This window comes from Hyperolius riggenbachi, chromosome 4, assembly GCF_040937935.1.
Source record: "Hyperolius riggenbachi isolate aHypRig1 chromosome 4, aHypRig1.pri, whole genome shotgun sequence".
Classification (NCBI taxonomy): domain Eukaryota; kingdom Metazoa; phylum Chordata; class Amphibia; order Anura; family Hyperoliidae; genus Hyperolius; species Hyperolius riggenbachi.
In genome coordinates this window covers 158,594,977-158,617,068 of record NC_090649.1, presented here as the reverse complement: position 1 = coordinate 158,617,068, position 22,092 = coordinate 158,594,977, and the positions used below count along the sequence as shown (strand labels likewise).

The 22,092-nt window shown below is 45.0% G+C and overlaps 1 protein-coding gene across 1 annotated transcript in view; it reads left to right on the top strand.

The window, feature by feature from the left end:
- LOC137570568 (vomeronasal type-2 receptor 1-like) overlaps window positions 1–22,092 on the top strand; it is a 66,951-nt gene that overhangs the window by 24,272 nt on the left and 20,587 nt on the right. The window contains exon 2 of the mRNA XM_068279269.1: window positions 21,272–21,563. Within this exon, the coding sequence (XP_068135370.1) occupies window positions 21,272–21,563 (292 nt within the window). The remainder of the gene's footprint in view (window positions 1–21,271; window positions 21,564–22,092) is intronic.

Genomic DNA, 22,092 nt, shown 5'->3' with positions numbered 1-22,092 from the left:
CCCTGCCTCCAGTCGCGTCTGTCAGCGGCGCATCGCCGCCTCTCCCCCGCCCCTCTCAGTGAAGGAAGACTGAGAGGGGCGGGGGAGAGGCGGAGATACGCGCTGACAGACGCGCGTGGGGCAGGGCTGCGGCGGTTAGCCCTGCCCCAACCAGGAAGCGCTCCCCCGGTGTATCGAGGGGGATTTGGGGGTGAAGGGACCCCCGTTAAGCCGCGCTATAGCATATAAGCTATAAGCGCTATAAGCCGCGCTATAGCACTACGCACTAAGCACTACGCATTCCCGCTAGTGCAGGAACATTAACACATACATTTTTACGCATTACTGGTTCAATGCGTAAAAATGTACGCATTGAACCAGTAACGCTTAAAAATGTATGTGTTAATGTTCCTGCACTAGCGGAAATGCGTAAAAATGTACGCAATGCGGCCAGCCGACCTCCGAGGTCAGAAAGCTGTCAGCGGGGGACTGGAGCAGCAGTGAGTGATTATGAGGGCACTGGATGGCTGCCTGGGGCTGATAGAAGCTCCAGGTAAGTGAAACTCATTTTTTTATTTTGCTTGGACCTTCCCTTTAACCACTTCAGGACCACAGTCTTTTCGCCCCTTAAGGACCAGAGCCTTTTTCTCCATTCAGACCACTGCAGCTTTCACGGTTTATTGCTCGGTCATACAACCTACCACCTAAATGAATTTTACCTCCTTTTCTTGTCACTAATACAGCTTTCTTTTGATGCTATTTGATTGCTGCTGCGAGTTTTACTTTTTATTATATTCATCAAAAAAGACATGAATTTTGTCAAAAAAATGACTTTTTTAACTTTCTGTGCTGACATTTTTCAAATAAAGTAAAATTTCCTATACATTTGAGCGCGAAAGTTATTCTGCTACATGTCTTTGATAAAAAAAAAAACATTCAGTGTATATTTATTGGATTGGGTAAAAGTTATAGCGTTTACAAACTATGGTGCCAAAAGTGAATTTTCCCATTTTCAAGCATCTCTGACTTTTCTGCGCACCTGTCATGTTTCATGAGGGGCTAAAATTCCAGGATAGTACAAATACCCCCCAAATGACCCCATTTTGGAAAGAAGACATCCCAAAGTATTCAGTGAGAGGCATGGTGAGTTCATAGAAGATTTTATTTTTTGTCACAAGTTAGCGGAAAATGACAGTTTGTGACAAAAAAAAAAAAAAAAAAAAGTTTCCATTTCTTCTAACTTGCGACAAAAAAAAATGAAATCTGCCACAGACTCACTATGCTCCTCTCTGAATACCTTGAAGTGTCTACTTTCCAGAATGGGGTCATTTGTGGGGTGTGTTTACTGTCCTGGCATTTGGGGGGTGCCTAATTGTAAGCACCCCTGTAAAGCCTAAAGATGCTCATTGGACTTTGGGCCCCTTAGCGCAGTTAGGCCGCAAAAAAGTGCCACACATGTGGTATTGCCGTACTCAGGAAAAGTAGTATAATGTGTTTTGGGGTGTATTTTTACACATACACATGCTGGGTGGGAGAAATATCTCCGTAAATGACAATTTTTTTATTTTTTTTACACACAATTGTCTATTTATAGAGATATTTCTCCCACTCAGCATGGGTATGTGGAAAAATACACCCCAAAACACATTATACTACTTCTCCTGAGTACGGCGATACCACATGTGTGGCACTTTTTTGCACCCTAACTGCGCTAAGGGGCCCAAAGTCCAATGAGTACCTTTAGGATTTCACAGGTCATTTTGAGAAATTTCGTTTCAAGACTACTCCTCACGGTTTAGGGCCCCTAAAATGCCAGGACAGTATAGGAACCCCACAAATTACCCCATTTTAGAAAGAAGACACCCCAAGGTATTCCGTTAGATGTATGGTGAGTTCATAGAAGATTTTTTTTTTTTGTCACAAGTTAGCGGAAATTGATTTTAATTGTTTTTTTTCACAAAGTGTCATTTTCCGCTAACTTGTGACAAAAAATAAAATCTTCTATGAACTCGCCATTCTCCTAACGGAATACCTTGGGGTGTCTTCTTTCTAAAATGGAGTCATTTGTGGGGTTCCTATACTGCCCTGGTATTTTAGGGGCCCTAAACCGTGAGGAGTAGTCTTGAAACCAAATGTGGCAAAATGACCTGTGAAATCCTAAAGGTACTCATTGGACTTTGGGCCCCTTAGCGCACTTAGGGTGCAAAAAAGTGCCACACATGTGGTACCGCCGTACTCAGGAGAAGTAGTATAATGTGTTTTGGGGTGTATTTTTACACATACCCATGCTGGGTGGGAGAAATATCTCTGTAAATGACAATTATTTGATTTTTTTTTACACACAATTGTCCATTTACAGAGAGATTTCTCCCACCCAGCATGGGTATGTATAAAAATACACCCCAAAACACATTATACTACTTCTTCTGAGTACGGCGATACCACATGTGTGACACTTTTTTGCAACCTAGGTGCGCTAAGGGGCCTAACGTCCTATTCACAGGTCATTTTGAGGCATTTGGATTCTAGACTACTCCTCACGGTTTAGGGCCCCTAAAATGCCAGGGCAGTATAGGAACCCCACAAGTGACCCCATTTTAGAAAGAAGACACCCCAAGGTATTCTGTTAGGAGTATGGTGAGTTCATAGAAGATTTTTTTTTTGTCACAAGTTAGCGGAAAATGACACTTTGTGAAAAAAAAAACAATACATATCAATTTCCGCTAACTTGTGACAAAAAATAAAATCTTCTATGAACTCATCATACACCTAAAAGAATACCTTGGGGTGTCTTCTTTCTAAAATGGGGTCACTTGTGGGGTTCCTATACTGCCCTGGCATTTTAGGGGCCCTAAACCGTGAGGAGTAGTCTTGAACCCAAATGTCTCAAAATGACCTGTGAAATCCTAAAGGTACTCATTGGACTTTGGGCCCCTTAGCACAGTTAGGCTGCAAAAAAGTGTCACACATGTGGTATCGCCGTACTCAGAAGAAGTAGTATAATGTGTTTTGTGGTGTATTTTTACATATAACCATGCTGGGTGGGAGAAATATCTCTGTAAATGACACATTTTTTTATTTGTTTTACACACAATTGTCCATTTACAGAGAGATTTCTCCCACCCAGCATGGGTATGTGTAAAAATACACCACAAAACACATTATACTACTTCTCCTGAGTATGGCGATACCACATGTGTGACACTTTTTTGCAGCCTAGGTGCGCTAAGGGGCCCAACGTCCTATTCACAGGTCATTTTGAGGCATTTGTTTTCTAGACTACTCCTCACGGTTTAGGGCCCCTAAAATGCCAGGGCAGTATAGGAACCCCACAAGTGACCCCATTTTAGAAAGAAGACACCCCAAGGTATTCCGTTAGGGGTATGGTGAGTTCATAGAAGATTTTATTTTTTCTCACAAGTTAGTGAAAAATGACACTTTGTGAAAAAAACAATAACAATCCAATTTCCGCTAACTTTTGACAAAAAATAAAATATTCTATGAACCCATCATACACCTAACAGAATACCTTGGGGTGTCTTCTTTCTAAAATGGGGTCACTTGTGGGGTTCCTATACTGCCCTGGCATTTTACGGGCCCAAAACTGTGAGTAGTCTGGAAACCAAATTTCTCAAAATGACTGTTCAGGGGTATAAGCATCTGCAAATTTTGATGACAGGTGGTCTATGAGGGGGCAAATTTTGTGGAATCGGTCATAAGCAGGGTGGCCTCTTAGATGACAGGATGTATTGGGCCTGATCTGATGGATAGGAGTGCTAGGGGGGTGACAGGAGGTGATTGATGGGTGTCTCAGGGGGCGGTTAGAGGGGAAAATAGATGCAATCAATGCACTGGGGAGGTGATCGGAAGGGGGTCTGAGGGGGATCTGAGGGTTTGGCCGAGTGATCAGGAGCCCGCACGGGGCAAATTAGGGCCTGATCTGATGGGTAGGTGTGCTAGGGGGTGACAGGAGGTGATTGATGGGTGTCTCAAGGTGTGATTAGAGGGGGGAAATAGATGCAAGCAATGCACTGGCGAGGTGATCAGGGCTGGGGTCTGAGGGCGTTCTGAGGTGTGGGCGGGTGATTGGGTGCCCGCAAGGGGCAGATTAGGGTCTAATCTGATGGGTAACAGTGACAGGTGGTGATAGGGGGTGATTGATGGGTAATTAGTGGGTGTTTAGAGGAGAGAATAGATGTAAACAATGGATTTGGGAGGTGATCTGATGTCGGATCTGCGGGCGATCTATTGGTGTGGGTGGGTGATCAGATTGCCCGCAAGGGGCAGGTTAGGGGCTGATTGATGGGTGGCAGTGACAGGGGGTGATTGATGGGTGGCAGTGACAGGGGGTGATTGATGGGTGATTGACAGGTGATCAGTGGGTTATTACCCGGAATAACAGATGTAAATATTGCACGGGCAAATTGATAAGGGGGGGGGGTCTGAGGGCAATCTGAGCGTGTGGGCGGGTGATTGGGTGCCCGCAAGGGGCAGATTAGGGTCTAATCTGATGGGTAACAGTGACAGGTGGTGATAGGGGGTGATTGATGGGTAATTAGTGGGTGTTTAGAGGAGAGAATAGATGTAAACAATGGATTTGGGAGGTGATCTGATGTCGGATCTGCGGGCGATCTATTGGTGTGGGTGGGTGATCAGATTGCCCGCAAGGGGCAGGTTAGGGGCTGATTGATGGGTGGCAGTGACTGGGGGTGATTGATGGGTGGCAGTGACAGGGGGTGATTGATGGGTGATTGACAGGTGATCAGTGGGTTATTACCCGGAATAACAGATGTAAATATTGCACGGGCGAATTGATAAGGGGGGGGTCTGAGGGCAATCTGAGCGTGTGGGCAGGTGATTGGGTGCCCGCAAGGGGCAGATTAGGGTCTAATCTGATGGGTAACAGTGACAGGTGGTGATAGGGGGTGATTGATGGGTAATTAGTGGGTGTTTAGAGGAGAGAATAGATGTAAACAATGGATTTGGGAGGTGATCTGATGTCGGATCTGCGGGCGATCTATTGGTGTGGGTGGGTGATCAGATTGCCCGCAAGGGGCAGGTTAGGGGCTGATTGATGGGTGGCAGTGGCTGGGGGTGATTGATGGGTGGCAGTGACAGGGGGTGATTGATGGGTGATTGACAGGTGATCAGTGGGTTATTACCCGGAATAACAGATGTAAATATTGCACGGGCGAATTGATAAGGGGGGGGTCTGAGGGCAATCTGAGCGTGTGGGCAGGTGATTGGGTGCCCGCAAGGGGCAGATTAGGGTCTAATCTGATGGGTAACAGTGACAGGTGGTGATAGGGGGTGATTGATGGGTAATTAGTGGGTGTTTAGAGGAGAGAATAGATGTAAACAATGGATTTGGGAGGTGATCTGATGTCGGATCTGCGGGCGATCTATTGGTGTGGGGGGGTGATCAGATTGCCCGCAAGGGGCAGATCAGGGGCTGATTGATGGGTGGCAGTGACAGGGGGTGATTGACGGGTGATTGACAGGTGATTGACAGGTGATTGACAGGTGATCAGGGGGGATAGATGCATACAGTACACGGGGGGGGGGGTCTGGGGGGGGGTCTGGGGAGAATCTGAGGGGTGGGGGGGTGATCAGGAGGGAGTAGGGGGCAGATTAGGGACTTAAAAAAAAAATAGCGTTGACAGATAGTGACAGGGAGTGATTGATGGGTGATTAGGAGGGTGACTGGGTGCAAACAGTGGTCTGGGGGGTGGGCAGGGGGGGGTCTGAGGGGTGCTGTGGGCGATCAGGGGGCAGGGGGGGGGGAAATCAGTGTGTTTGGTGCAGACTAGGGTGGCTGCAGCCTGCCCTGGTGGTCCCTCGGACACTGGGACCACCAGGGCAGGAGGCAGCCAGTATAATAGGCTTTGTATACATTACAAAGCCTATTATACACTGTTGCAGCGGCGATCCGGATGCCAGTAACCCGCCGGCGCTTCCGAACGGCCGGCGGGTTACGGCGAACGGGGGGCGGAGCCAGTCCCCGGCGGCTGATCGCGTCACGAATGACGCGATCGCCGCATAGCCACTCCCGCAGCCGCCCCCGCCGATGGGCGTATTGCGGTCGTTTGGGCCCGGACTTTGCCGCCGCCCATCGGCTGGGGGCGGTCGTTAAGTGGTTAAAGAGAGTCTGAAGCGAGAATAAATCTCGCTTCAGACCTCATAAATAGCAGGGGCACGTGTGCCCCTGCTAAAACGCCGCTATCCCTCGGCTAAACGGGGGTCCCTTCACCCCCAACCCACCCCCCGCAAAAGTGTGTCGTGAAAAGGTCGCTGGCTGTCTCTTCCTGGAGGCAGGGCTAACGGCTGCAGCCCTGCCTCCAGTCGCGTCTGTCAGCGGCGCATCGCCGCCTCTCCCCCGCCCCTCTCAGTGAAGGAAGACTGAGAGGGGCGGGGGAGAGGCGGAGATACGCGCTGACAGACGCGCGTGGGGCAGGGCTGCGGCGGTTAGCCCTGCCCCAACCAGGAAGCGCTCCCCCGGTGTATCGAGGGGGATTTGGGGGTGAAGGGACCCCCGTTAAGCCGCGCTATAGCGGCGTTTTAGCAGGGGCACACATGCCCCTGCTATTTATGAGGTCTGAAGCGAGATTTATTCTCGCTTCAGACTCTCTTTAAAGGGAAGGTCCAAGCAAAATAAAAAAATTAGTTTCACCTACCTGGGGCTTCTACCAGCCCCATGCAGCCATCCTGTGCCCTCGTAGCCACTCACTGCTGCTCCAGTCCCCCGCTGGCAGCTTTCCGACCTGGGAGGTCGGCGGGACGCATTGCGTACATTTTTACGCATTCCCGCTAGTGCAGGAACATTAACACATACATTTTTACGCATTACTGGTTCAATGCGTAAAAATGTACGCATTGAACCAGTAACGCTTAAAAATGTATGTGTTAATGTTCCTGCACTAGCGGAAATGCGTAAAAATGTACGCAATGCGGCCAGCCGACCTCCGAGGTCAGAAAGCTGTCAGCGGGGGACTGGAGCAGCAGTGAGTGATTATGAGGGCACTGGATGGCTGCCTGGGGCTGATAGAAGCCCCAGGTAAGTGAAACTCATTTTTTTATTTTGCTTGGACCTTCCCTTTAAAAACACATGGAAAATACTGCTTATTGAAAAGAAAAATCTGTGACTCTGGAGAGGCCTTATCCTATTCACACAACCAACCAATGCCAACAGAGTTCACTGGTACATAGCGAAGCATAGCTGTCTACAGCTCTCTCCATTTTTACTCTTCTATCAAAATACAGGACAATGAATATAATGTTGGTAGCCAGAGCAACCCCCTCCCCTACCTGCCCTGCCCAGCAGAGAGTATGTCACGAAGTGGGGAACTGGCATATGCATACATGCACCGTGGCAAAGGGTCGTGTGAAGACTGATTTCTGTGGTGCGGTGATGTGGCGGCAGGCTTCCTGCCACATGATCACAACACCATTTAAGCGAAAAACTGGCTTGAAAATTTAAATTTTTTTTCATGATAGTCTTAGTTGACATTTTGTCCATTGCTATGCACAACATAAAATTCTTAGTAATGGAGCTCTTTAAAAAACACATGGAAAATACTGCTTATTGAAAAGAAAAATCTGTGACTCTAGAGAGGCCTTATCCTATTCACACAACCAACCAATGCCAACAGAGTTCACTGGTACATAGCTAAGCATAGCTGTCTACAGCTCTCTCCATTTTTACTCTTCTATCAAAATACAGGACAATGGATATAATGTTGGTAGCCAGAGCAACCCCCTCCCCTACCCCCCCCCCCCCCCACACACGCACACACACACACACACACATACATACGCACTCACACACAATCACAAAAAAATATAAAGTTTAAAATTTATGTATACACATGCTTACAAGATTTGCATTCCTCTCAAAGTAAGATGCGCTGTAAATTGAGTTGCAATCGCTTAAGGGGCCCATACAGTTAGCCGATTATTGACCAATCAATCGATTTGCAGACGATTTCGATCGATTTCAATCGATCTGACATGATGGAAAATCTAGGTGGATCTGTTGAGATTGCTTATCATTTTGCATTGGACCTAATGGAAATCTGATGGCAAACAAATGCCATCAGATCGATTTTCAATAGATTTCATACTGAAATCTATTGGAAATCTGTTCCTAGTAAAAAATTTTCCTAAACACATCAGATAGATCAGAGATCTATCTGATGATCTATCTGCTGCTAATCTAACAAGTGTATGGCCACCTTTACAGTGGGCATTAAAATTCTGACAGGTTTTGGACTACTAGTTTATCTCCTCTTGGAGGAATATCAATATCTCCTTTATTCTGTACAAAAGCAAACCCTGGAAAGGCTCTATACAAAGATGTTGGTTATCCTCTGTACAAATTGGCTCAATTTTTGGCAGTTGGACAAAGCAACTGCCATTCACTAAGTGCTTTTGACAATAAAGAAAACTATGAGAATCCCCCATGAGGAGATGGATTAGTCCAGAATATGTCAGATTACTGCTTACTGTAAGCGACAGGAACGTAGGAGAAAAGTAATTTATACAGCATTTGGGCCCGGTTCATATTAGCGGTTTTATGCGGAGCCGGCCGTACGGATCCGGCACTCAGGATCAGGTAAAACCAGCCAGTGTGCTGTAAGCTGTCAGTTTTCTATTTGTTCCTATGCAGCTGCAAAACCTTCCATTTCCGTTCCGCTGGGCACAACGGTCTGGAAAAATAAGTCCTGCAGCATTTTTTTGTCCGCTGAGCGGAATGGACAACGGATCCATACAAGCGGATGGATGTGAACAAATCCATTGGTTTAACATTGGATCGATTCACATACTGGACCATTTGTACAGTATACGTTCCGCTTCTGTGAACCGGGCCTTAGTTTGGAAGAAATGTACTTCTTGTACACATATCTTACATTTTACAATTTTTTGCCTTTAATCAGTTCATGACTAAAAGGTTTTTCCCCTCATGGACCAGGGCAATTTTCACCTTTCAGTGCTCCTTCCATTCATTCGCCAATAACTTTATTACTATTTGTCACAACAAAATGATCTGTATCTTGTTTAATTCACCACCAATTAGGCTTTCTTTAATTACTATGTTTTGCTTAGAATTATTTTAGTCTAAATACATTTTAACGGGAATAAATATGAAAAAAAAAATGAAAAAATTCATTATTTCTAAATTTTCGGCAATTACAGACTTCCCACTGAGGTGTCTTGATACAGCACTCTGAGAACAGCCTATTCGTTCAGAAATTTCTTTCTGTGTCTTACCCTCTTGCTTGAGAGTGTCAATGATGGTCTTCTGGACAGCAGTCAGGTCGGCAGTCTTACCCATGATTGCGGTTTTGAGTAATGAACCAGGCTGGGAGTTTTAAAAGCCTCAGGCTAGATTCACAGTGGGACGTTGCGTTTTGATGCCACGTTAAAGTCGCACCGCAAGCTTACAACGCAACGCGCCCAAAAAGTGGCAACGCAGCGTTACCGTCGCATACAGCAGATACAGTAAAAAATACAGGCAATGAAAAGTATGCTTCCAAGTCATTACTGAGCATGTGCAAACAGTCCAACGCAGCTAATAACGTGTATAACGCACTACATGCAGTACTTTTACTTAACGTGCAGCGTTAGACACCAACGCAACGTGTGCACTGTGAACAGGGCATTGATTTTTCATTGCAGTGAGTTATTCTGCGTTAAATGCTGTTTTAACGCGCGACTTTAACGTCCCACTGTGAACTTAGCCTCAGGAATCTTTTGCAGGTGTTTAGAGTTAATTAGTTGATTCAGATGATTAGGTTAATAGCTCGTTTAGAGAACCTTTTCGTGATATGCTAATTTTTTGAGATAGGAATTTTAGGTTTCATGAGCTGTATGCCAAAATCATCAATATTAAAACAATAAAAGGCTTTGACCTACTTCACTTGTGTGTAATGAATCTAAAATATATGAAAGTCTAATGTTTATCAGTACATTACAAAAAATAATGAACTTTATCACAATATGCTAATTTTTTGAGAAGATCCTGTATAGTTTTAACCACTTGAGGACTACGGTGCTGAACCCCCCTAACAACCAGCCCTTTTTTGGTTCACTGGGCTGTGATGGCTTTTCAGCCTCCTGCACAGCCCAGCTAAGGAGCACGGCAATCGGACTCACGTTCTTTTTTGTCCCTAAGGGGACATGCCGCCGGAGGGGTCCGATCGCTGCTCCACTTGTTTTGTTTTGATTTTTTTGCCTTATAGAGGCTCTCATTGCCGCCATCCCCCTCCCTCTCCTTCCTCCCTCCCCTCCACCTCAGGGATTGAACAGGACGGCGATCCGTCCTGTTTTCCACCTCTCATAGGCGTCAGCCTATGAGAGGACGGCGATCCCCGGCCAATCAGAGGCCGGGGATCGCCGATCTCGTACAGCGGAGACCGCAGCGCTGTACTGATGTAAACAAAGGGGATTTCTTTCCCCTTTCATTTACAAATAGTCTGGACTTGATGCCAATTGGCGTCCTGGGGCTGCCGCTGCGTTCACGCCCATTGGCGACACGTGGTCGTTAGGTAGTTAAAATGAAATGTACTACTGTGGATAAAACACACGTTACTTGCCCACTTGTCCCGGTTATTACAACTTTTAAAATATGTCCCTAGTACAATGTATGGCAAAAATATTTTATTTGGAAATAAAGGTGTATTTTTTCACTTTCGCGTCCGTCGCTAATTACAGGCCCTTAATTGCAAAAACTAGTGGTAATATACCCTCATGACATACAGTCATACAGTAAATAACTATGTAACTATATAGTAAGGATTCATGACATACATGGTAAAGGTGTGTGTGTGTGTGTGTGTGTGTGTGTGTGTGTGTGTGTGTGTGTGTGTGTGTGTGTGTGTGTGTGTGTGTGTGTTTTATTTTGGTAACTATGGGCGAGTGGGGGAGGTAAGGGGTTCATTTTAATGGGGGATCTATGTATTTTTATGTTATTTTACTATTTGGCCACTAGATGTCCCCCACCCTCAGTTTATTTCTGTACACAGGGAAGTTTAGCGTTTGTGCTTTCACTTTCATTTTATTAATGATCACCGGCATCTCATTGATGCCAGTGATCATTGATCACCTGCATTTTCATCAGTGAATAGAGGTCTACAACTCTGCCGTGGGGGTAGGTTGCACGCGCCACGCATTAGAAGACGAAGATGAATATCTATGTCCCTGGAATAGGAACAGTCTTCCCGCAGGGTGTAGATATACTGGGGCTTAAGTGGTTAAGCTACAAGCTAGATGGAACTTGACTAAGACGGTCATTCGGCATGGAGAATATAGCAAATGTACAGGTCTCCCCCAAGGCCAGTTAAAGATCTGGCTTTGCAGATCTTTAAGGGACATGAGTAATCAAGCACACTGTTCCCCTCCGGACCCTGCTGCTGGAAGCTGCACTCTCCTGTCTTTATTATAATAAGGTATATATGTATATATATATATATATATATATATATATATATATATATAGTGTTTCGGGAGCAGGAAAAAATGGCGCATGTTCAAAACGCTATTTTGCGTTTTAAATTTAAAACGTTAAATAGCGTTTTAATCGTAAATTGTTATATAGCGTTTTATTGTTAAAACGCTACTTAATGTTTTAACATTAAAACGCAAAATAGCATTTTGAACACTGTAGCGGCGGCTCCGTGCACCATTTGTTATTTGTACATAAATAAAAAATAAAATAATATTCTTAAATATAAATTGTATATATATATGTATATATACATATATATATATATATATATATATATATATATATATATATATGTGTGTGTGTATGTTTGTGTGTGTATATTAACATGCATATAAATGTCGGGGATTTTTTTTGCTTATTGTTTGAAATTTAAAAAAAAAACAACGTGGGGTCCCCCCGCTTGAGCTTCTTTAACCCCTTTTCCCCATGCAGGCTGGGATAGCCAGAATGCGGAGCTCCGGCCGAGTGGGGCTTTGCACCCGCATGGTCCATGGTATGGGGGGCTCCGGGGGGGGGGGAAGGGTGGCCAAGCCTCCCCCTCCCCCCCTGAGCCCTTGTCCAATCCATGGACAAGGGGCTCTTCCCCGCCTCCCTTGCCCCAGGTGGAGGCGAGGGCGACAACTCCCTGGGGGGGGGAGGTTCATGGTGGCATCTGGGAGTCCACTTTAAGGAGGGGACCCCCAGATGCCTGCCCCCCCCTCCCAGGAGAAATTAGTATAGGGGTACAAAGTACCCCTTACCCATTTCCACAAGGAAATGAAGTAAAAACACGACAACGAAAAAAGTATTTTATTATTCTTAATTAACCAGATATACTTACCTGTACCTTTAAAAAAAATCTTCCCACGCCAATATCCTCGGAAATCATCCCACGACAGTATCCTCTAATGTTGCAACCTTGATTGAAGATCTCCGCTGACACACGGCGCCGCCACCACACACCGCCGCTCCCCCGTGCTGCTCTGGCTATACTGAGTATAGCTAGAGATAAAAACCATCTTTGAATTTGGCTCCAAGGAGCCCCATTGGTCTATTAACAGACCAATGGGGTTCCTTCTGATACCCATTGGTCTGTTATTAGACCAATGGGGAGCCTTGGAGCTATAATTTAAAGATGTTTTGTAGCTCTAGCTATACAGAGTATAGCTAGAGCAGCTCTGCCGTCCCTCCTGCGTGGCTTTCCACACTTCTCCCCGCATACTAAATCTATAGTGCTCACCCATGCTGTCACCCTGGAGCACCCAGGGTGACAGGGTGGGTGGGCGCTATAGATACGATATGCGGGGAGAAGTGTGAAAAGACGCGCAGGAGGGACAATGAAGTGGCTCTGGGGTGCTCTTTTTAAACGGGACTCCCAGATGCCACTATAACACCCCCCCCCCCCCCCCCCCGGGAGTCATCGCCCCCCGCCTCCACCTGGGGCAAGGGAGGCGGGGAAGAGCCTTTTGTCCATGGATTGGACTAGGGCTCTGGGGGGGGGAGGGGCGGCCAAGCCCCTTGCCCCCCTATGCCATGGACCATGCAGGCTGGTATAGCTCAGGGTGCAAAGCCCCACTCGGCCGGGGCTCCGCATTCTGGCTATCCCAGCCTGCATGGGGGACAAGGGGTTAAAGAGGCTCGGAAAGGGGAACTCCACGTCATTTTTTTTGTTTGTTTTATTATATATTCAAACAATAAGCCCCCCCAAAGAAAACATTTATATACATGTTAATACATATATACATACATGTATTAACATATATCCGTATATATATATATATATATATATATATATATATATATATATATATATATATATATATATATATTTATCAGTATATACAGTGGGTTGCAAAAGTATTCGGCCCCCTTGAATTTTTCGACATTTTGTCACATTACTGCCACAAACATAAATCCATTTTATTGGAATTCCACATGAAAGACCAACACAAAGTGGTGTACACGTGAGAAGTGGAACGAAAATCATACATGATTCCAAAATTTTTTTTTACAAATAAATAACTGCACAGTGGTGTGTGCATAATGATTCGCCCCCCTTTGATCTGAGTGCAGTCAGTTCCCTATAGACATTGCCTGATGAGTGCTAATGACTAAATAGAATGCACCTGTGTGTAATCTAATATCAGTACAAATACAGCTACTCTGTGAGGGCCTCAGAGGTTGTCTAAGAGAATATTGGGAGCAACAACACCGTGAAGTCCAAAGAACACACAAGACAGGTCAGGGATCAAGTTATTGAGAAATTTAAAGCAGGCTTAGGCTACAAAAAGATTTCCAAAGCCTTGAACATCCCACGCAGCACTGTTCAAGTGATCATTCAGAAATGGAAGGAGTATGGCACAACTGTAAACCTACCAAGACAAAGCCATCCACCTAAACTCACAGGCCGAACAAGGAGAGTGCTGATCAGAAATGCAGTCTAGAGGCCCATGGTGACTCTGGACGAGCTGCAGAGATCTACAGCTCAGGTGGGAGACTCTGTCCATAGGACAACTATTAGTCATGCACTGTACAAAGTTGGCCTTTATGGAAGAGTGGCAAGAAGAAAGGCATTGTTAACATAAAGCATGAGAAGTCCCGTTTGCAGTTTGCCACAAGCCATGTGGGGGACACAGCAACCATGTGGAAGAAGGTGCTCTGGTCAGATGAGACCAAAATGAAACTTTTTGGCCAAAATGCAAAACGCTATGTGTGGTGGAAAACTAACTCTGCACATCACTCTGAACACACCATCCCCACTGTCAAATATAGTGGTGGCAGCATCTGTGGCAAGATCTGAAAACTGCTGTTCACAAACGCTGTCCATCTAATCGGACTGAGCTGGAGCTGTTTTGCAAAGAAGAATGGGCAAGTATTTCAGTCTCTAGATGTGCAAAGCTGGTAGAGACATACCCTAAAAGACTGGCAGCTGTAATTGCAGCAAAAGGTGGTTGTACAAAGTATTGACTCAGGGGGCCGAATAATTACGCACACCCCACTTTGCAGTTATTTATTTGTAAAAAATGTTTGGAATGATGTATGATTTTCGATCCACTTATCACGTGTACACCACTTTGTATTGGTCTTTCACATGGAATTCCAATAAAATTGATGAATGTTTGTGGCAGTAATGTGCCAAAATGTGGAAAACTTCAAGGGGGCCGAATACCTTTGCAACCCACTGTGTATGTATATATATATATATATATATATATATATATATACACACATTATTTATATCTATGAATATGAATATTTATTATTTTATTTTCTATTTATGTACAAATAATGCACGGACCCGCTGCTAGTGTTCAAAACGCTACTTTGCGTTTTAATGTCAAAACATAAAATAGCGTTTTAACAATAAAACGCTATTTAACGTTTTAACATTAAAACACTGTTTAACGCTTTAACGTTAAAACGCAAAATAGCGTTTTGAACATGCACCATTTTTTCCCGCCGCCATTTTTTACTGTATGCAGTGTTTCCACTACATAAGCAGGTTTGCAACTGACTATCACTATGTTACATACAGCTTAACTCTACAGCTGTTTTAAGCTTGTTAAGAAATGCTGGAAGCTATGGCAAAAGCATACAGTTTAGTGTTAAAGGTATCCAGAATTCTCCGACTGTTTACCTTTTTATCCATGTCTGCCCAATGCAGAACTTATTGCCTCCCTTCACTTCACTGGTATTGCTGAAATGACACATTCCCCGTTCTTTTAGATTGTAAGCTCACCCTTTAGATGGTAAGCTCGCAAGGGCAGGGCTCTCTCCCCTTTTGTGTCCTGGAAATGGTTCTATATTTTATTAATCATGTTACTTTTATCACTGTCATTACCAATTCTGTATCTTGTATTTTGTATCGTTTTTGTATTTTGTCATCAATTATGTATTTTGTATAATGGTGTACACCATTTTCTGTATTAACATGTACCCCATGTTCGTTTCTTACTTTGTACAACGCCACAGAATTTGTTGGCGCTTTATAAATCAATAATAATAATAATTCCACAGGTTAGAAGGAGCCTGCATGTTCTATACATATGTGCTTCCAGACAAAGCACTCCCATCTAACTAACACCTAAGAACAAACAAAGGCAGTTTTTACAATGAAACATGCAGATCTCCAATGAGGTGACTTGGGAAAACACTAGGAAAATTGTTTGTATGACTGTATAATACAGCTTAGTAAACTCTGTGAATTAAAAGGTTTTTTGTTTAGGAAAATGGACTATGCTACACTTTTAATAGTGCTGTATTTATACTTACAAGGGGCTTCCTCCAGCCCCATGCAGTCCATGACCTCCCTCGCTGTCCACTCTGGCCACTCCATTCTCCCGGGGTTACCCATTTTTTTTTTATTTGGCCAGTCATGCTCTTCTGCGCTTGCGTGGCCCAGCCGTGCGTGCAACCCCCATCGTACAGGCACAGATTGCTCCTGGGTGCGGAAATGCGACAGGTGAGGTGGGGGTTTACGCATCCAGACCACGCATGCGCAGAAAACCATGACTGGACATGACTGGCCAGGTTAGTGGCGGTGATAACGAGAGAACTGAGCAGCCGGAAAGAATGGTGAGGGAGCCCCTGCACCTCATGGGGCTGGAGGAAGCCTCAGGTAAGTACTGTATAAATACAGCACTAGTCAAAGTCTCAGGAACCCTTTAAAGGAAACCTGAAGTGAGAGGTATATGGAGGCTGGAGGCTGTCAACAGGAATAGAGTCTGAAGAAGGTCTGAAGAAGGTTTACAAGTGGAAAGCTTTCTGTTTTTCTTTTAAGTTAGCCAATAAACTAGAGCTTTTATTTTACAGACAGAACGTTTTTGATTTAGGATAATAATCCAGATTCAAAAATTCCTGTCTATAAAATACAAGCTCTAGTCTCCAACAATGCTTAGCTACCAAGTAAGGTTTAAAGCATGACAGCAAACTAGCCAAGTAAATCTTTAGGTATCTTTTCTTCCCAGATAGCAGCATCATTTGGACAATCTGCTCTGCTCAAAACCCTGTGTGTGACATTTACATTTCGTTCCTATCATTGCTGAACGATTTTGCCTTAATTTTATCAATTGAGTTAGGCAAACAAATATGTAAGGTTTGCCATGCAAACATCGATTTTGATCACCCAAATGGGCCTCACCAGCCATCCAGCTGCTGTGCCCCCTTTGTGCCCTCCAAAGAACTTGAAGCTGGAGCCACCACTGCCTGAACAAGCATGCAGATCAGATGCAGAACAGATGTTTCTGATGAACAACTAGATTTGCTGCATGCTTGTTTCAGGTGTGTGATGCAGATACAACTGATCACCAGCAAGACTGCCAGGCAACTGGTATTGTTTAAAAAGAAATAAATATGGCCTCCATATACCACTCACTTCTGATTTCTTATAACACCCCAATAATCTGTGCTACTGTCTGCTATACAGCAAAGTACTGAAATTCAAACCTAATTTGAATAGACATTCTGCCTTTCATCAAAAAGGTATTAAGCACAAGCTTATTGTATTCATATAACAAAGTTGTCAGAATGCCCCTCCCATGGGTCAGATCTATTGCAGCAAGATACTATATTTGCGCACTCTGAGGGCATGGTGTAATTACGTCATTCCAATCTTTTTTCAAATTGAAAAAACAGCTAGCACTGTATAGGCCAATGTTTCTCAATTCTGTCCTCGTGACTCCCCAACGTTGCATGTGTTGCAGGCAACCTTACTTCTGCACAGGTGGGGTAATTAGTGTCTCAGCTACATAGAATCCACCTAGCTGATACACTAATTACCCCACCTGTGCATAGGTGAGGCTGCCTGCAACACATGCACCATTGGGGAGTTAAGAAACACTGGTATAGGCAGATCGCCCAAGACACAGATTTCTCTCTGGCTAACTCTGATCCCCCCAAATGTTATATGAGCCCATGCCTTGAAGTATCTGCTGCAACCGTGAGTCAACCTGTTCTTTCGCATTCACATCCCACGTGACTGCCACACATAGCACATGGCAAGTGTGTGACGTCACACGTGCACCAGTGCTGTACACCAAAGCCAAGTGTGACCCAAATATGCAGAAGTAGAGAAGGTGGACTTGCGGTAACAGCAAACAGGTGAGATATTTTAATGCACGGGCATTGGAGGACACATATAACGCGTGGGATGGCGGCCATCGGCAATCCACCACTTATTTTTCCCCTATAGAATGCTTAGGATGTGCGGACTGTCGTCAAAAATAAAGCTTTTTCATATACATAGGAAAATTAAAGGGCTACTAAAGTCCCCCCCAAAAAAATCAGTTTAACTTGCCTGGGGGCTGGGGCTTCCTGCAGCCCCCCTGGAGTCATCCTGTGCCCATGCGTCCTTCTGCGTCCCTCCAATCGGCAGCAGCGACGCCCTCAAGTCTGGCCGGTCGCAACCAGCCGGAGGCTACTGCACAAGCGCGACCCTAAACTGCGCATACCCTGATTGTGCTACCGCTGACTGGAGTGTTCTGCGCATGCACAGTAGCGGTTTTTCCGTACTGCACATGCGCAGAATGCTGCCGTGCACGGGGTCATGATGAGGAGACACGGGGGCGTGGTGAGGAGGCACGTGACCGGCCAGCTTTTCGGGTGTTGCCGCTGCTGCTTTTTAGGCTCGTTTTACATACAGAGCATTGTGATTGTGCTGCGGCAGGGGAGCCCAGGGCAGGATAATCGCATTGCACAATTCCCCTGTTCATAATACTCTGTGCCAGATTGCACCAACTGGGTGGGATCCGTTGAAAAGGGCGCCTGAGCTGCCTGTATGAAAAGGGTGCCTCCATAGACATCAATGGTATTTCTGCACATATGGGCTACAAGGTGGTGAAAAAGGGCACCCAAGTTTTGATATAGGCTACAAGCGGGCGCTCCTATGTAGCCCATATTTTTTTCGGCTACAAGGTCTCCGGGTACAGTAGGGTGCCCCTATGTAGCCCATATTTTTTTGGGCTACAAGGTTTACGGCTACAGTAGGGCACCCCTTTGTAGCCCATATCTTTTCGGCTACAAGGTTTTCGGCTACAGTAGGGCACCCCTTTGTAGCCCATATTTTTTTCGGCTACAAGGTTTTCGGCTACAGTAGGGTGGCCCTTTGTAGCCCATATTTTTTGGGCTACAAGGTTTTTGGCTACAGTAGGGCACCCCTTTGCAGCCAATATCTTTTCAGCTACAAGGTTTTCGGCTACAGTAGGTCACCCCTTTGTAGCCCATATTTTTTTCAGCTACAAGGTTTTTGATCCTGCTACAAAAGGGCACCCTTTTATTGCTGAGATTTTTGATTTCGGGGTGCAGGGAGGTTAGGATTAGGCATAAAAAGTGGGGAAGTCTTAGGGCTATGCACCACCTGGGGGTTCTTAGGGTTAGGCACCACCTGGGGGGTCTTAGGAATAGGCACCACCTGGGGGGTCTTAGGGTTAGGCACCACCTGGGGGGTCTTAGGTTTAGGCACCACCAGGGGAGTCTTAGGGTTAGGCACCACCAGGGGAGTCTTAGGGTTAGGCACAACCAGGGGGGGTTAGGGGAGGAAAAAAGATTTCTCCGGGCACCAATTGCGAAAAAAGTCACCTTTAATTGATGCTCCCGACACCTTCTAACAATTATGCACAAAATCTAGCCTTACAGCTGTTTCACGGGAAAACCTGCTTCTTCAGAGGCAGCAGAAGAAGCTGCCTCTGAAGAAGCGGGTTTTCCCGTGAAACAGCTGTAAGGCTAGATTTTGTGCATAATTGTTAGAAGGTGTCGGGAGCATCAATTAAAGGTGACTTTTTTCGCAATTGGTGCCCGGAGAAATCTTTTTTTCTTTTTTTTTCCTCTGTTGATATTACTATCTGCTGGAGGCATGATTGCCATACTGCACCTACATCTCCTGACCTGCCAGGTCCACATCTAGTGCCGATTTTCTCTTCAGCTCTTTTAAACAACGTCATAGTAAGCACCAGGGCTGTCTTAGGGTTAGGCAGTGGCACCACCAGGGAGGGGTTAGTCAACACCAGGGAGGGGTTAGGGTTAGGCAACTCCAGGGGGGTTAGGGTTAGGCACCATCAGGGGAGGGTTCTGTGTGAGAGTAGGGATAAGTTAGGTCATAGTAATCTTTTCTCAGCTATATCTAAAGCCCTTTTATAGCCCAACAAATTTTACCTATAACAGCATCATTTTTATAAACTAAAACTAGCTTTTTTGGCTACACCAGGAGCCCTTTGTAGCCAAATTTGGCATATATGGGCTACACCTGGCACCCTGTGCAGCTGCATTTGGCATATTGGCTACACCATGCGCCCTTTGTAACCGAATTTGGCATATATAGGCTACACCAGGCACCCTTTGTAGCTGAATTTGACATATATGGGATACACCAGGCACCCTTTGTAGCCGAATTTGACATACTGTATGTGGGCTACACCAGGTGCCCTTTGTAGGCGAAGTTGGTATATGGGCTACACCAGGCGCCATTTTTGTAGTCGAATTTGGCATATATGGGCTACACCAGGTGCCCTTTTTCACCCTTTTCAAATAGACGCGACTGAGTAATATGCATAGCTCCACCCTGAACAGTTTCTTGATAGAGTTGTGCAATAACCATGTTAGGTGAGAAAGTAGATTTTCCGTGTAAATGAATTTCAATTATGTTTCCCCTCTTCATGTATAAAACTGTATGACGTTCACGTATGGAATGTCATCTTATCTATGTTAGGAGAATATTTTGATCGATTTTGGCTCTTAATATCGATCTAAAGACCTGATTTAAGAATTGCAATGGTAAAAACTGTACTTGAATTTATGATCGATTTGTCTAATCGAATGTGCAAGTTTCAAGAAACTGATTTGCAGGATTCTCCCAGACCGATCAGAACTTTGACAAACCTGCAAACTTGGCAGCGATGATTTAATTCATCCCTAACCTAAATTAAGAGGCATATAGAAGCTTCTAACGTCATTCTCTAATACGCAATGACAGTTGCCTGACTTGTGTGCTGATGCACTGCCAATAATACTTTTAAAGATAAATTGTATTGAATATAACTGCATATGATACAATTGCCTATTTTTTACAATATTACTTTAGAAATGATTTAGTCAGTGTTTGTCCATTATAAAACCTTTTCTCACCCTTATTTACATTCTTACATTTATCACAGGTGGCGACATCTTTACTGCTGGCAAGGTGCATCAATGTGGAATGTTTGATTGTTGTGTGTTCAGAAGTGAGCAGAAACAACACCTTGGACTTGATTCACTAAGACAAATAGCATGCCTTATCAAAGTTAACACGGCTTATCAAAGTAGCATAGCGAGCGCTATGAACCCCGCAGGGGCACAGGGCAGGACGAGTGGAGCTCTCATCATTGCCAATTAGCAGGCATAAGTTCGCTATGCTACTCTGATAAGGCGTGCTAACGTTGATAAGGCGTGTTATGTCTGATAAGGCATGCTATTTGTCTTAGTGAATCAAGCTCCTTATCTGCATACTGATACATTGGGCTTGATTCACTAAAGTGTGCTAATTGCTATCACAGCAGTTATCACGCGAGCTGCTGCGCGCAAAGGTTTGCATGCAAACATCGTTAATTCGCGTGATAAGCGAAGGTTTGTGCGCGATCACATGCGCTTTTCACGTGAAACGTGCACGTGCTCGCGCGAAAACCTTCGCTTATCATGCAAAGTAAAGCAGTTTGCGTGCAAACCTTTGCGCGCAGCAGCTCGGTTGATAACTGATGTGAGCCCATTATGTGCTGTATGAAATAGTGTACAACACAGCAGGAAGAATGTGTTTGTTATTAAAGTTTCTTTTTTGTTTTAAAGCTTCAATTTCCGGGCCCTGCGATGGACGCGAGCCATGATGTTTGCCATTAACGAAATTAACAAGCGCAATGACCTCCTGAAGGATATAACTCTGGGATATCAGATATTTGACACATGTTTCACTATATCCAAATCAGTGGAAGCCACTTTATCATTTCTTACCGGGCAGAACGAGACCCACCCGAACTTCCGGTGTAGTGCTGGTGCTCCACTGGCAGCTGTGATTGGAGCAGGTGGATCAGCATTGTCTATTGCTACAGCTAGAATATTGGGACTTTACTACTTCCCACAGGTAAAATGAATTCAGTGAATTCCTATGTGTGTTCACCAGAGCAGGATCATCCACAGGGCAACCAAGGCAAGTGCCTGGGGTCAAATTGGTGCCAGGGGGCACCACTTTCTTTGCATCATCCCTCACATCCAGGGGCGTAGCAATAGGGGTGCAGAGGTTGCGACCGCATAGGGGCCTGTAGGCCAGAGGGCCCATATGGGGCCCTCCCTCAACCACAGTATTTGCTCTTTATTGGTCCTGTGCTGATAATATTCACTTCTATAGATGCTTTGAATAGTAGTAATACACTGTTTCCCATTCCCTTCTCACACATCTGACACTGTGGTTGTCCTTGATTGGTTTTGATATGCCATATCAATTGTTGCGTCTATATAGTGCTTGGGGCCCCCAATGTAAAACTTGCAACGGGGCCCACAGCTTCATAGCTACGCCACTGCTCACATCATCTTACCAGAATAACTTTGATGAGGAGCCAAAGCTACTACCTTGCCTAGGGCCCTGTTTCGTCTTAATCCTTCTCTGGTGTTCG